Source organism: Thamnophis sirtalis, unplaced genomic scaffold, assembly GCF_051295495.1.
Source record: "Thamnophis sirtalis isolate CommonGarterSnake01/CBP01778 unplaced genomic scaffold, rThaSir2_p1.2 scaffold_7, whole genome shotgun sequence".
Lineage (NCBI taxonomy): Eukaryota > Metazoa > Chordata > Lepidosauria > Squamata > Natricidae > Thamnophis > Thamnophis sirtalis.
The window spans coordinates 42,970,958-42,986,362 of NW_028261387.1; the positions used below are offsets into that span (position 1 = coordinate 42,970,958).

General features: G+C 41.0%; 1 protein-coding gene across 4 annotated transcripts in view; it reads right to left on the reverse strand.

The window, feature by feature from the left end:
• The window catches only part of TIE1 (tyrosine kinase with immunoglobulin like and EGF like domains 1), a 45,363-nt gene that overhangs the window by 19,212 nt on the left and 10,746 nt on the right, over positions 1-15,405 (reverse strand). For 3 of the 4 annotated variants that reach the window (XM_087719836.1, XM_087719839.1, XM_087719835.1), the window contains exons 3-8: positions 12,712-12,822; positions 11,960-12,115; positions 10,053-10,184; positions 6,789-6,929; positions 2,365-2,493; positions 13-158 (exon numbers count right to left, since the gene is read on the reverse strand). In XM_087719836.1, the coding sequence (XP_087575962.1) occupies positions 13-158; positions 2,365-2,493; positions 6,789-6,929; positions 10,053-10,184; positions 11,960-12,115; positions 12,712-12,822 (815 nt within the window). The remainder of the gene's footprint in view (positions 1-12; positions 159-2,364; positions 2,494-6,788; positions 6,930-10,052; positions 10,185-11,959; positions 12,116-12,711; positions 12,823-15,405) is intronic. The other variant, XM_087719838.1, reaches the window with a different exon arrangement.

The window sequence follows — 15,405 nt, forward strand, 5'->3', positions numbered from 1 at the left end:
GCAAATTCTTACTATTAACACTGTTCCATCGGGCTTGCGTAGTTCAATGTTATCACGCACAGGGGGTGGATTGCCTGTTGCTATGCAGGTAGCCATGATCTGGGAGCCTAGGTTAAACGCCAAGTGAGATGCCAAGTTGATGATCTGGGGTATACGATCTTGGCAGAAAATACCATAATAAGGTTAAATCATTACAATTGCACTGTGAAAAATATTTAATGTACTTTATGATGTTTAACCACTCTCTCCATTTACATCTAATAACACGTATTGATGATATACCCATTATGAATTAATGTAATGTATGAATTATTGAAAAAGTTGAAGTTGAAAACACATCATTTACATAATGTTACCAAGAAAATGTCACACATAGGTCCATGAAATCACTTAGAGACTAACTTGATACAAAAGGAAAATGTTTTATATTCACTAAACAGTGAACCCTATGTGTACTTGCGTGAGGATATTTCTTCAGGTCTCTCACCAAGATCACAATAATTCATTAGTATTTCCTACTAGGAATGAATGTCTTGGTATTCATTAGCATATGCCTTTGTAGAAGTGGGGAGAGAGGACAGATAAGTATTAAATGGGCAGGTAAGAGCTTACAGTTTAGAAACACTGGGAGAATATAAAAAAGGCATTCTGAAGATGGAATGGGCCAACGTACTGTAGCCAACTCGCTGTGGGACAACTCACCACAGGACAATTCAATTTAATTATTTAAAAAAATTATATATATGTATGTATGTATGTATGTATGTATGTGTATATATGTATGTATGTATGTATGTATGTATGTATGTATGTATACATATATATATTAGATTTTTACAACCCCCGGTATGCCCAAATATGGGAGGAAGATCACTACTTCCATTCTCTGTCCTTCGACTTGTCACAAGAGATCATCCTGGCAGAAACCCAATATTTTTATTGTTGCCTTTTTGTTACATTTTGTTGTATTTGTGCTGATAAATGATAACGGATAAGAGCCTGTGGCCTAATGGCTAAGATGTCTGCCTAGTATGTAATATAGCCCAGGTTCAAATCCCAGTAAGGGTATGGCTAGCTGATGATAGCTAAATAGCTTGAAATAGATCTATACTAGTCTCCCTTTATTTATTTATCAGCACAAATACAACAACATACATACATACATACATACATACATACATACATACATACATACATACATTCATTCACATTTCATTCTGTCCCTTCTTTTTCATCCCTTTAATTATTCTATTCCACCATTTCTTTGATATTAGGGTAACTCTTGCAGCAAGTTGCCTGTGGCAAGTTGGCTATGATGAGTTGGCCACAGTGAATTGTCATACACCCTGCTGGAAATGGCTGGAGAGAGGAAAAGGGGGAAAAGGAGAAAGAAAGAAGAGGAAAATCAGAAGTCGGAGAGCATATTTCACCAAGAATTATGGCAAAGAAAGGAGGAGAAACCACTTTTGTGGAATCCAGAGGGCTGGAAAACAACTGGCAAAAAATGATGCAGACATATCGGTAATATAGGGTTTCCTGCTTGAGCAGGGAGTTAAGACTAGAAGACCTCCAAGGCCCTTCCAACTTTGTCATTCTGTTATGCACTCAAAGGAAAATTTCCACTGGCAAAAGAGTGATGTCTGAGATAGAGGAATAGAGTCATCTCAACAGGAGAAGATGAGTGATAGCTGTAACTTTTGAGAGAAACTGGGCCCACACCCAGCTGCTTCCTGAGAGAAGTAAAACAAGTATTTCTGGGGAAATAAAGAAGAAACAGGGCGGGAGGAAGAGAGATAAGATAGAGTAAAAGTAATAGAAACCTCGGAATTACACTGTAAAGCGAAACAAGTCAAGAAAGTCTTAACAGTAAATCAATGAGGAATAAGAACAGGATGGGTGAAATGCACTTACAGTCTGAGTGGAGAAAGTTTGAAGGTTAAAAGTGGATGTGTAATCATAAGAAATCAAAAGTATAAAGGGGTTTGAACTGAAATAAGAAAATATTCTTTTTAGTATGTGAATATCTGATATATTTATATATAATTGTGTAGAATTAACTTTTTTGCACTAAAAATCTAATATCCTGACTGAGTGCCACCATAAATTATAAAAGAACCTAACAATTGAATCTGCAGCAAAGGGTACAAAACAGGGGTCTCCAAACTTGCCAATTTTAAGGCTTGTGGACTTTCTGGTTGGGCAATTCTGATAGGTGAAGTTCACAAGTTTACTCATGTGCACAGCTGTCATCCTGACTTCTTTTTAACACCTCCTCCATCTCCTCCTTTCCCAGAACCTAAATCATTACTCCATATTGGGAAGATATCAGATATCATGATCTTGTTCTTATCACTCTTGTTTTACCTGACTTTTCACAATGCTGTCCATGCCAACCAGATGAACAGATACAGCCGCTGAATCGATTGCAGGTCCCTCCGTTCTGGCAGTTACACTCTAAGATACAGTCAGGACCATATTTGTCAGGAGAACAAGCTGTGGGAAGAACAGAGGGATTAGGGCCTCAACAATTCTATCCATTCTAAAGACCGAGTTTATTGGTCACAGATAATGTGACAAATTACATTTGTTTTAGTTAGAGCCTTTATTAATCTTTCTCCTTCCTGTTGGATATAAAGATACATGAGTGTATTTTACATGTAGTTTATCTAGTTCTTTAATTGATACCATACAATCAGAAAGAAGGATTTACAATAGGCTTCTTCCCTTCCTATACTATAACATAATTTTTGGAAGGACACTTTTAATTTCCTACCCGGAATTTTTCCATACAATTTTCCTTACTGCAGAACACAACGAGAAGTGGCTTTTTCTGATTTTAAACTATTACAGAAGCCTTTCAATATGTAAGTGTTGCTTGGAAGAAGAAAGAGTCAACTTTATCAATATAGAATTCCTAAACTATTGCTTTCTACTCCCTGTGAAACTGAAACGTTCAAGGAAAATCCTTGTCAATTCCTTTTATAGTATATGGAGAAGTTGCCAATGTCTCCTTTTCACAACTGAGGAAGAAGAAGGATTATTTTTTAAAAATAGCAATTTTTAAAGGTATATGCTATCACATACTATCTTAAAAATAAAATTGAAACATATTTCATTAGCCTGATTTTTAAAATATATCTTTCTTGAATTTCCAAAACTAATATAATACATAAATAAATAAATAAAAATTAGAAAAAAAGAAAAGCAAGAAAAAGAAGAATTAAAAGTGTAAAGGAAAAGCAAAAATATAAAGAAAAGTCATATAAAAAAGAACAACTTCCAATTTTCTTCAATATAGAAATATACAAATATATAATAAAGTCACATCTTATCCTAAGTTTAAACATTACCATGGTCTTGTTACTTCATCAAAGATAGTTTATGTGACTATGGAGGATAGTGAAGGAAATTGTGACTTGTCAAGGTCAGTATCTGTCACTATCTAAATATAGTCACAAATTGGTACATGTCAACTCTTAGAATTTACCAATGCAAAGTATTTACTTGGCACAAAATTGAAGGGTGTCATAACATTCTTAGCAGTAAAAGGCACAATTTTCTGATAATTGGCAATGTGTGAACTTGATGATTCAGATTGAAAATGATTTCAAGGAGACCAAAAATTCTTTGCACTGTTATTTTGTGTTTCAGTGAGTGAAGAACAAAGCAATCTCTGCAGTGTCCAAAGTATCATGCAGTTTTTGGTGCTGGGATAATGTGAGGAGGGGCAGACAACCCTGTGCCGGGATGGTGAACCTATGGCACGCGTGCCACAGTTGGCACACAGAGCCATTTGTCAGGGTATGCGAGGCGTTGCCCTGTCAGCTGAGTTCAGCCTTTTTTAAAGCCATTTTTCGCCCTCCCCGGGCTCCAGATGCTTTATAGGAGCTGGGGGATGGTGAAAACAGCCTCCCCTGCCCCTCCGGAGGCTCTCCGGAGGCTTCAAGAGCTTCCCTGTAGTGCCTGGAGTGCGAAAAACCAGCCCTATGGGCAAACCGGAAGTTCGGGAATGGACTTCCAGTTTGCTCGTAGGGTCGGTTTAAGCCCTCCGGAGCCTTCAGGGACCTTCAGGAGGCTTCCCTGAAGGCTCCGGAAGACTAAAAACAACCCTCCGAGCAAACCAGAAGTAACTTCCAGTTTGTTCATAGGATCATTTTTAGTCCTCCAAGCCTTCAGGGAAACCTCCTGAAGGTCCCTGAAGGCTCTGGAAGGCGTACGGGGGGTGGGGAGGCTTTTTTCACCCTCCCCAGCCTCCTATAAAGCCTCTAGAGCCTGAGGAGGGCAAAAAAAGCATGCAAAAAATGAGGGAGCGCCTGTCATGTGTGCATGCGCACTGGGGGTCGCACATTGCATTATGGGTGTGACACGCCTGCACACGACCCCCCCCTGCGCTCCCTCCACTTATGGCATGCGAGCCAGAAAAGATCCGACATTGCTGACCTAGTGCTTTCCAAATATTTTGGATTTCAGTTCCCATCAGCCCTAGCCTAATGGCGGAGATGGGATTCTGGAAGTTGCAGTCCAAATCACTAGGATTGTATCAGGTTGCTTAACCCTGAGTTACAACATTCAGAGGCAGGTTGCTACCGTTTTGGCCTGGTTCAGCTGAACCGGTAGTGGAATTCAGGCTTGGGTCGCAGAACCAGCAGCAACCAGGCCTAACACGCCACAAACTGGTTCCCTCGCCGCTGCTGATATCACTGCCATGTTGGATTTTAGCAGAGGTGGGTTCCTACCAGTTCACACCTATTCGGTAGAACCGGTTCGTCAAATCTACCGAACCGGTTAGAAGAGGATCTACCAGTGGACCCGGAAAGCAGGCCACACCTACAGAAGAGGTTCCAAATATTTTTGAAACCCACCACTGCTGAAGGGTTAGGGGTGCAAGGATCTTGTAACTTGACAGCTTTAAGACTTGCATGCTTCAATGCCAGAGTTCCTGAGCCAATGTGACTGGAGGAGGAATTCTGGGAGTTGAAGTCCACAAGTCTTAAAGCTGTCAGGTTTGAAGACCCCTAGTTTTTTTTTCTCTAAAGGGTTAGGGGTGCAAGGATCTTGTAACTTGACAGCTTTAAGACTTGCATGCTTCAATGCCAGAGTTTCTGAGCCAACGTGACTGGAGGAGGAATTCTGGGAGTTGAAGTCCACAAGTCTTAAAGCTGTCAGGTTTGAAGACCCCTAGTTTTTTTTCTCTAAAGGGTTAGCAATAGCAATAGCAATATAGCAATAGCAGTAGACTTATATACCGCTTCATAGGGCTTTCAGCCCTCTCTAAGCGGTTTACAGAGAGTCAGCATATTGCCCCCAACAATCTGGGTCCTCATTTTACCCACCTCGGAAGGATGGAAGGCTGAGTCAACCCTGAGCCGGTGAGATTTGAACCGCTGACCTGCTGATCTAGCAGTAGCCTGCAGTGCTGCATTTAACCACTGCGCCACCTTGGCTCTTAGGGGTGCAAGGATCTTGTAACTTGACAGCTTTAAGACTTGCATGCTTCAATGCCAGACTTTCTGAATAGCTACTTGGACCGACCTAAGTACTAATTCATAATTTCATATCTGGTCACATGGGCGGCAAGCCACTCCCATCCAGTCACATGGGTGGCAAGCCACTCCCACAAAGGAGGCCACACCCACAGAGTAGGTTCCAACAATTTTTGAAACCCACCACTGGATTTTAGTGACTGTGCGTGCGCAGTTCACTGTAAATTGTTCTGTGCATTGCGAACCAATACTAAAACTGGCAGCAACCCACCCCTGACAACTTTCCTCCTCAGAAGCAAACAATAATATAGGAGAGAACATTGCTGAGGAATGAGAAAATTCAGCATCAGAAACGGGTGGGCAGTCAGGATAGGGTTTTAAAACATTTTTTTCACTTAGTAGAACTTCCTGCTTATAAGCATCTTTCTTTTTCTGTCTCTATGCTGGGGCCAAGCAGGAGAGAAACTATTTTGAAGAAACAAAAGGAGGAAGCTACTCTCTCCTGGCTATCAGCCAAATGCGCCCCAAACAGAGAAAGCAACAAAGCTTCTGCACCATCCTGTGCCTGGGATGAAGCAGAAACTCTTGTACTTCTTTTCCATATCCAGATTTTTCCAGGGAACATGTGATCGTTCTGCTGATGGTGACAATGAAATCAGAAGTGTACATGCACTAAACATAATAGCAACAGCTGTTGCTGTTCATTCTTTGTTTTTGTCAGATATAATTCTTGTTTTCTCCTGATTCGTTCGAGTTAGAATGAGTTTATTACAAAAATGATCTTCATAAATATTATTTTACCTGGATATAAAATAATATAAATATTGCTTTATCTTAACTTACTGAAAAAAACAAATTCTAGTATCTGAACATTTAGCTATAAGGGGTAAAATGTTAGCTTTCTGTTAAATTTTCTACATATTCTCAAAGCATTTCAGATAATGGGTTCTTTATTAAGTGAGATTCTAAAATATAAGAAACTGGGTGCCATTAATCTTGATGCTATTTAGTAATTCAGTAAAACCGAAAGTGTAAGGAACAACCTTTGATATCTTTGAGGAATCTCATGGATAAAAAAAGGGCCAAGTCCTACTGAGAATAATACAACAAGGAAATTAATACAGCGTGGTTTTACTGATTTATTTGGGCATTTTTGTGTGGTGGCCCAGTGCTTTCCTTTTGCCTTTTGAACAGTAAGCCAGCTCCTATCTTTCCTTCCTCATTCCACTGTTTGATCACGTTTACTACCTGGGTAAGTATGATAGTATCCCCATGCTGCAATAAATCGATTGCGAGTAGACATACCTGAGTTGCATTGTACTCCACTCCACCCAGCAGCACAGGAACAGCCATATGGGTCAGGCAGACAGAAGTATAAACCTCTGCAGCCTTGCTCACTGAGACACCTCTCTTGGCAGTTTCGCCCAAACTGACCCTCCCTACATGCTGCAAAAGCAAGAAGATTCCTGTCAGAGAATTATTTTCATCTAAGCAATGGTAAAGCCCTGTTCCCAAATCTCTTAAGAACTAATCTCACAGTTATACCTTTGCTCACAGGACACTCACTAATCTATCTGCAGAGTTTCAGGGAGGCAATACATTGCATGGTTTTCTACCCACAACTGTTAATTGAAAAGAGTAGATCTAAATCTGTGGTAATCTCTATGGGATGCCAGAGCATGGACATGGAATTGGCGTTCCACAATTAGATTGCACTAATGAGATGATATGGCCCTCAGCTTCCTCTTCTTCACTTTGTAAATGACAAAAAGAAAAATCTAAAGATGAATAACTTCCAACATCTGCATCCATGCAGTTTCCTTTGCAGAATTATAAAATGGTCATTGCCTTCTTCTGGTTTTTTTTTTAATTTTAATTTTACCAGACAATGCATGCCCTGTTTGGTTATCATTTCAGAGATACTTCCTTCCTAAACTGAGAAACAGAATGACCACAGGTGGGCAAAAAAGCCATAGGAGCAGGGGTGACTTCTGACTTCCTGTTGGCTTTCCAATTGAGTTGTGAGATGCTTTCCCATCCTTGTGGAAAGCTGCAGAAAGCATTGGAAAGCTTCCTTCCTTCCTTCCTTCCTTCCTTCCTTCCTTCCTTCCTTCCTTCCTTCCTTCCTTCCTTCCTTCCTTCCTTCCTTCCTTCCTTGTTGCATATACATACAGTGATATACATCACATACAGATATACATATATCAGGGATGGGTTCCTATGCGGACCGGTACCAGTTCACTCACACACACGTTTTGCTGGTCGTGCGTTACTTGCGCATGCACAGTTCACTGAAAATGTTTGTATGCATGCACAAAGACCATTAAAAGGTAATAAACAAGATGCCAGCAACACCAACAGAGAATGGGGAACTGGTTTGGGGGCATGGCCAGCCTGGCTCACTGCTGGTTCTGTGACTCAGACCAGATGATCACTACCGGTTCAGCTGAACTGGGCCGAACCTGGAGCAACCCACCTCTGACTTACACATTATGTACTCTCTCTTTTTCTCTCTCTCTCTGTATATGTGTATGTGTATGTTTATATGTATATGTATGAGTGTTCAGCAAGTATTGCAAGCCCAATTGGCAAAAGAAAGCTCAGTACCATATTGGTTGGAAACCAATGTGGAAGAGGCCTTCATCATGCAGTAGATAAACAATGGCTAAAATGATGATGATCGTGTGTGTGTTTGTGTGTGTGTGTGTGTGTGTGTGTGTGTGTCTGCATACACATATATACCCATGAGCATACGCAGGCAGACACCCACACACATGAGTCTATATATCCTTCTCTTGCGATTCATTTTATTCCCTCCCTCATTTGTCCCCAAGTAAGAACAGCCCAAAAGGGAATAAGAGCAGAGGAGATCAGAGTATTCTGTATATGCTATCACTGATTCACATTTTCTACAGTCTGCAAAATGTACAAAAAAAAGACAGGAAGTCACTCAATTTTTGACCCCTCATCAATTTTCCAGTGAAGATCCTTCAAAGATGGCTACTTCCTTTGACTAGGCCATTGGTGATAATAAAATGTTGATGCAAAAAGGAATGTTTATCCTGTAACATAGCATTAGCTCATTGTAACAGCATTGCCAAAAAGGCACTAAGAGTTGTTAACCTAATCTTGCAAAACGTCTTCTCCCGTAACATTGTACTGCAAACTCAGGCTTACAAAATCTTTGCCAGTCCAATTCTCGAATATAGTTCGTCTGCCTGGCATCCACACTGTATAAGGTAAAGGTTCCCCTCGCACGTACGTGCTAGTCGTTCCCAACTCTAGGGAACGGTGCTCATCTCCGTTTCTAAGCTGAAGAGCCAGCACTGTCTGATGACAATTCTGTGGTCATGTGCCCAGCATGACTAAACGCTGAAGGCACACAGAACACTACTACCTTCCCACCTGAGGTGGCTCCTATTTTTCTACGTGCATGTTTACATGTTTTCGAACTGTTAGGTTGGAAGAAGCTGGGGCAAGTAGTTCACTCCGTTACCTGGTGCTAGGGATTCGAACCGCCGAATTGCCGACCCTTCTGATTGACAAGCTCAGTGCCTTAGCCATTGAGCCACCGAGCCACCATGACCCCCCACACTGTATATCGGACATTAATACAATAGAATGGTTCCAGAGGTATTTCACGAGAAGAGTACTTCACTCCTCTGCTCATAATAGAATCCCTTACACCACCAGGTTTAAAATTTTGGGCTTGGACAACCTGGAACTATGCTGCCTATGGTCTGACCTAAGCATAGTACATGAAATTATCTGTTACAATGTCCTACCTGTCAACTACTACTTCAGCTTCAGCCTCAATAATACATGGGCAAACAATAGATATAAACTCAAGGTAAACCGCTCCAAACTTGACTGCAGAAAATATGACTTCAGCAACAGAGTGGTCAATGCCTGGAATGCTCTATCTGACTCTGTTGTTACATCCTCAAACCCCCACAGCTTCAACATTAAATTGTCTACTGTGGACCTCACCCCATTCCTAAGAGGTCCATAAAGGGGGTGGCATAAGTGCACCACTACCGTCCCTGTCCCACTGTCCCCATTTATTTGTACTCATTTCCTTGTACATGTCCATGTTTATACTTATAACTGTTATCTTGTACATATTTGACAAAGTAACTAACTAACTAAATAAATTGCAGATTGGGTCCGCTAAGTCACATTTTATCATTTGATGCTGTACGTAGAATCCTACTCCTTTTTTTGTACACCACAGGGCAGGCCACAAATCAAGTTTGAGTAGCAAATATGGATTTTGGACTTTCAGTGGCAAACTGAAGTCATTTGGGGTCATTTAAAACTCAAAAGCAAATCAGTTAATCTTGGTATGTATATTTTTGGATTTCATACTCTCTTAAGGCTTGGAAAGAGGGGGGTGGACACAAAATTCTCAATTCTGGTCCCCACTATTGCATTTAATCACCAGACATATTCCTTGCAGCCCATGAAAACTACTATAATAAAGATTTTCTATATAATCCTGATTTTAAAGTTCAGTTTATGTCTTAGGAACATCCATTTACACTAGAACAATGACATGGGGCTTCTAACCTTTTTCACAGCGGGTACCCATGAATCCCGGAGGACAGATACATTCTCCCACAATGTGATGGCAGATGCCTCCATTCAGACAATCAGGACAGTCTTTGTCACAAAATGAGCCCCATTTCTTGGCTGCACAACCTGGAGAAACAGGAAATATAATGATATGAAGTTTCCAGACAACACCAGAGAGGAAAAGTTACTGTAGAGTCACTCACAACGTTCAAGTATAATTTCATACATTGTGTACTCTGTCTCCAGCAGCCACCTCAGGAAATGACTTGTGTGTTAAAAACAGGACTTCAGATCAGCCTAAGAATCATTTTTATTCAAATTTCTTTATATCAGTGTTTTCTAAATGAATGTCCTTCACTGGCCATGCTAATTGGGAATGGTAGCTGCACTCCCAGCATATCTGGAACACATCACACAGGGAAAGACAGTTTCATGGTCACTTGTGAATCATCAAATCATAAGACACTGAGTAATGTGTATTTATTTGTGAATTGCATATATATAATAACAAAATTAGGTACAAAAACATCAGGTACTCTTCGACTTATGCCCACAATTGAGCCCAAAATTTTTGTTGCTAAACAAGACAATTGTTAAGTGAATTTTGCTCCATTTTATGATCTTTCTTGCCACAATTGTTAAGTGAATCACTGCAGTTGTTCAGTTGATAACATGGCTGTAAAGTGAATCTGGCTTCCCATTGACTACTTGTCAGAAGGGAATCACATGACCCTAGGACACTGTAATTGTCATAAATATGAACCAGTTGCCAAGCACCTGAATTTTGATCATGTGACCATTGGGTTGCTGCAACAGTTGTAAGTGTGAAAAATGGCCATAGGCAGAGGTGGTATTCAGCTGGTTCTGACCGGTAGCAGAAATTTTGAGTAGTTCGGAGAACCGGCAAAAATAATCTCTGGCTGGCCCCGCCCCCATCTATTTACTGCTTCCCAAGTCCCAACTAATCGGCTGAGTCTTCTTTTGTTGCCCTGCACAGGAGAACGGAGCTGAAAAGCAGATGGTGGGGTGGGGAGGGAATGGGGATTTTGCAGTATCCTTTCCCCTGGATTGGGGTGAGAATGGGGATTTTGCAGTATCCCTGCCCTGGAGTGGGGAGGGAATGGGGATTCTGCAGTATCCTTCCCCTGCCATGCCCACCAAGCCACACCCACCAAGCCACACCCTCATAACCAGTAATAAATATTTTTGAATCTCACCCCTGGTCATAAGTCACATATTTCAATGCAGTTGTAACTTCAAACAGCCATTAAACAAATGGTTGTAAGTTGGGGACTACCTAAAGGCTGCAATTCTTACTGAGCACTTTGATAAATGTTACAAAAACATATGGTAATCCCATTCAGCTTTGTCCTGCTTGATTTTATAAGCAACTATTTGAAGGGGCTGGAGAAAATAAAAAATTCTAAAAATAGTTGTGATATCATGCATTAAATAAAAATAGGACATCAAGTGCCCTCCAGATTCATTGGATTTCAACTCCAACAATCCTTGGTTGCACAATATAGTATCAGGCATTTTTGGAAAAAAATGGATGAGTTGAATTTTTCCTTATCTCTGTTGCATACAAAAGGGCATTTCTGCAAATGAAGATGATCAGAACATTAAAATGTTCTTTCTGAACAATTAGAAAAAAGAGAAAAGCATTGCTCTTTTTCGGAGTACCCATTTGAGAATATTTTTTTTTAGTCTGGAAGACGTCTGATGTTTTGAACTATGCTGTTAACATTCTTGACTAGTAAGAGAGATTGGTTTGTGTAGTTTTTGAGCAGTAGGTTGGGAGATGCAGTTTTAAGAAGATGCATTCTTCTCTTTAAGCAGGAGCATCCACACAAATATGTTAGGAAGCATTAAACGGTTGCCTTAGGTATGCACAGTCTCACCTCGCACAATCAGTCTGAAAAAGGCACTTGACAAAGGGCTGTCCTCTATAAATGTGGCGCTGTAAATCCCACCATCAGCCATGGTAACAGTTGACAGGACCAGAATGGACTTATTCTCCTTTAACTCACCCTGGTGCATTGTGTCGTAGTAAGTCCCTGCACAAAAAAACAAAAGAAAGAAAAAGAAACAATTTAAAAAAAATAGAAAAAGCCAAGGTTGATGAACAAAGAAATACTACTGAAATAGAAATACATCTTTTGGAATATGATTTGCATGCAGAGGTGTGAGAGGGTCATTAAGTTGGATGTTGCTATTAGGAAGGCGGATAGAATAGTAAAGGAACTAAGCAAGTCCAAGGCTCCCATTTTGAAGCCAATAAATAGATTCATGTGTGGATGACCATTCATAATGGATCAATGGTTTCTATAGCACAGTGGTTTTTAATGTTTGGTCTGGGGACACCTGGTTTTGTGTGTCCCTGAAACACTTTCAGGGTGTCCATCAAGGTGAATAAATAAACATGTTAACATTTCTCAGTTTTAATTCCTAAGTCAGTGAATATCAATAGATATAACCTTCACACACCCAAATTCATTGGGGTCTTGAATCATTATTAAGAATAGAAAAGTTGTACATCAACAGAGAAACTCAAGCTTTAAGAGTTTTTTTTCCAAGAAGGAGTTGGATGTCTTGGAAAAAGCTAAGATCCTATCACAGACATGCAGTTACGGTAGATGATGGGAGCACTTGCCATTCCTTTTCCACCAGATGTCTGTTTTCTTCCCATTCTTTATCCTGGCAACCAGTATGGCTGATTGGGAAAGACTGATTGTGTGGGTTACTTTCTCTGGGACCAGGTTGGCTGTAACATTGAACAGAAAGAATGGAATTAGGTTACAGAATATACTCTGAAATATTTTGTCTTCCTTGTTTATTAGAGGAACATGGTCTTGATATTGGAAAGAAGACCTCAGATCACCATCATGGCACTTATATCTGGGTTTTCTACCAGATACCACAGCACATCCTGCTTGATGCAACATAGGAAGGACTCGATACATTGCCAGGAAGAAAGGAACATATGTAGAAAAAACATTCACATTTCATTATGTGGGATACAATACTCATTCTAGGGGACTTTCCCCCCCTATTGATAAATGTCTTCCCTTGGAAAAGCTATTAATTTGGAGACTGCAGGCTGTAGGAGTAGGCAGACTGAAGCAAGAAGTTGGATGAGCAGAACAGTCAAAGATGACCCAGAATTTTTTTTCACTCAAATCAATTAGCCCAACCACATTACCATTTTAATCTGCCTATTTGCTTCATGTACCATCATTCCATGATGCAACCATCAAATCAGCAAGATATTGTAAAGCAGAAATAATTTGCTTTTGTGCTGACTGTGCTTCTGCTATGAAGAAACATATGTTACTACATCCTATTGCTTGGAAACTCTTCACAGAATGCAGAATGAGCTACCACTCCATTCCTTTGGGGACTAGTTAGTTCCATTGTGGGACCTAGGCTTACTGAGTTTTGCACCTACTATTTTAAAAATATTGTTCAAAGATTCCATCCTCAAGTAGTGCTGAAAGGGAATAGTAGTTCTTGCTATGAATATCATGACTAGCATTATGTGGAAATAGTCCATAGATAGGCAATTCAACATATGAACAAGCAAAATGATGACAACCCCACTCCCAGTAATAAAAATTCCTTGTGGCCAAAAACAGAAAATCTGTAATCCCTTCACTTTGGATAGCACCAGCGACAGACATCTGTAAGAACCTGACTATATTTCCTTGTTTAAATCAATATATTGTACAATACAAAATTCATGCTTTTCAAGAGTGCATCTATAAGGGGCCCATGGAAGACTTTACAAAGGTATTTCAAAAACCACCAGTCAGGTAACTGCCTTTTCAGAAATCAGATGTCCAGTTTGCTATGTGCAGTAGTTCTCCCTCCAGTCCGTCTGCCTAGAGGGCGTTGTTCTCATTCCTGATTGGCTATCTGTTTGACAGCCGGTAAAGAGTTGTCAAACAGGGCTCAGCTGTTGCCAGTTAGCTGAGACGCGCAAGTTGTGAATTGCTGCGTTTGGCAACCTGCTAAGCATTAAAGCTGTTAGCATTTGAAAGACCTGGCTTGCCTCAGTCTGTCCACTCGGCGTTCTCCCTAGCTAGAACATTGGCGACGAGGATGGGATACTGAAGTAGAGCCCAGGCAAAGAGCTGGTGAAAGTCACTATTACAGAGCCGAGTCACTCAGAGCTGAAATTCCTCTCAGAGGAACTCACTCAACAAGAGGTTGAGTGAAGTCACTAAACAGTTAGTGGGCCTTGACTGAGAGCTCCTATTTTTACCTCAGGATGGCCTCTATGAACACACTGGCAGTCTTTAATGGAGCCACAGAAACCTGAGAGTCATATATGTCCCGTTTTGAATGCTTCTTGGAAGCAAATGACTATACCAATTTATCTGAGAGCAGAAAGAAATTGTGTTTTTTAAACGTGTGGCACACAGATGTTTAATATGGCAGGCACATTAGTGGCTCCCCTGTCAGTGCACACAGTGTCCTGGGATGAGTTAATGGCCAAACTCAAGAAACATTATGCCCAGCACCGTCCCGGATTGGCCACCAGCAAGCTTTCCACAGAAGGAACCAGCGTAAAGGGGAATCGATCAACGAATATGTAGCAGCATTGAGGGCCGCAGCTCTGCATTGCAATTTCAGCGACCTGGATGATGTCCTTCTGGACCAGATCGTCGGTGGTGTATGAGACCTCCGCATACAGCATCGCCTACTGGCCAAGCCAGACCTGACCTTGCAGACTGCGGTAGATGAAGCCCGAGCGATGGAACTGTCAACACAATCAGCAGAGGAGATCCAGAGAAAATCAAACCCCCAATTCACAGGAAAACCATTTGAAGTCCACTATGAAGATGCCAGCCCAGATGTAACAGATGAGGACGACGAAGTGCACCGGTTAAAGGCAGGACAGATGAGAGGTCGTCAGGATAAGCCCCCAGTCCCTCTAAATAAATAAATGCCCAGGGTGTGGGGGAAAACATGCTAGAACACACTGCCAGTTTAAAAAAACAGTCTGTCTGCGCTGTGGCAAACGGGGCCATTTAGCAGAGCAGCTGCCCCTTGTGCTAGTGCTTTTCAGGGCTCATCATCAAATACAAATGCATACCCGAAGAGAACAAACAGATTCCCAGGAAATTTTCTCCCAGGAAAAGAGAAAATTGTTTCTCTGCATAGGATGATGACCAGGAGACTGAAATTGATCAGTTCTCTTTTAGTGCCAAGGGGAAAATCTTTATCACAGTAAGATTAGAGGGCAGTCTATGCCCCATGGAAGTAGATACTGGGTCAGCTGTTTCTATAGTGTCCTGGACAATTGCCAAGAGGCTCATCCCTAGTCTAGTTAAAGAGCAGCTAA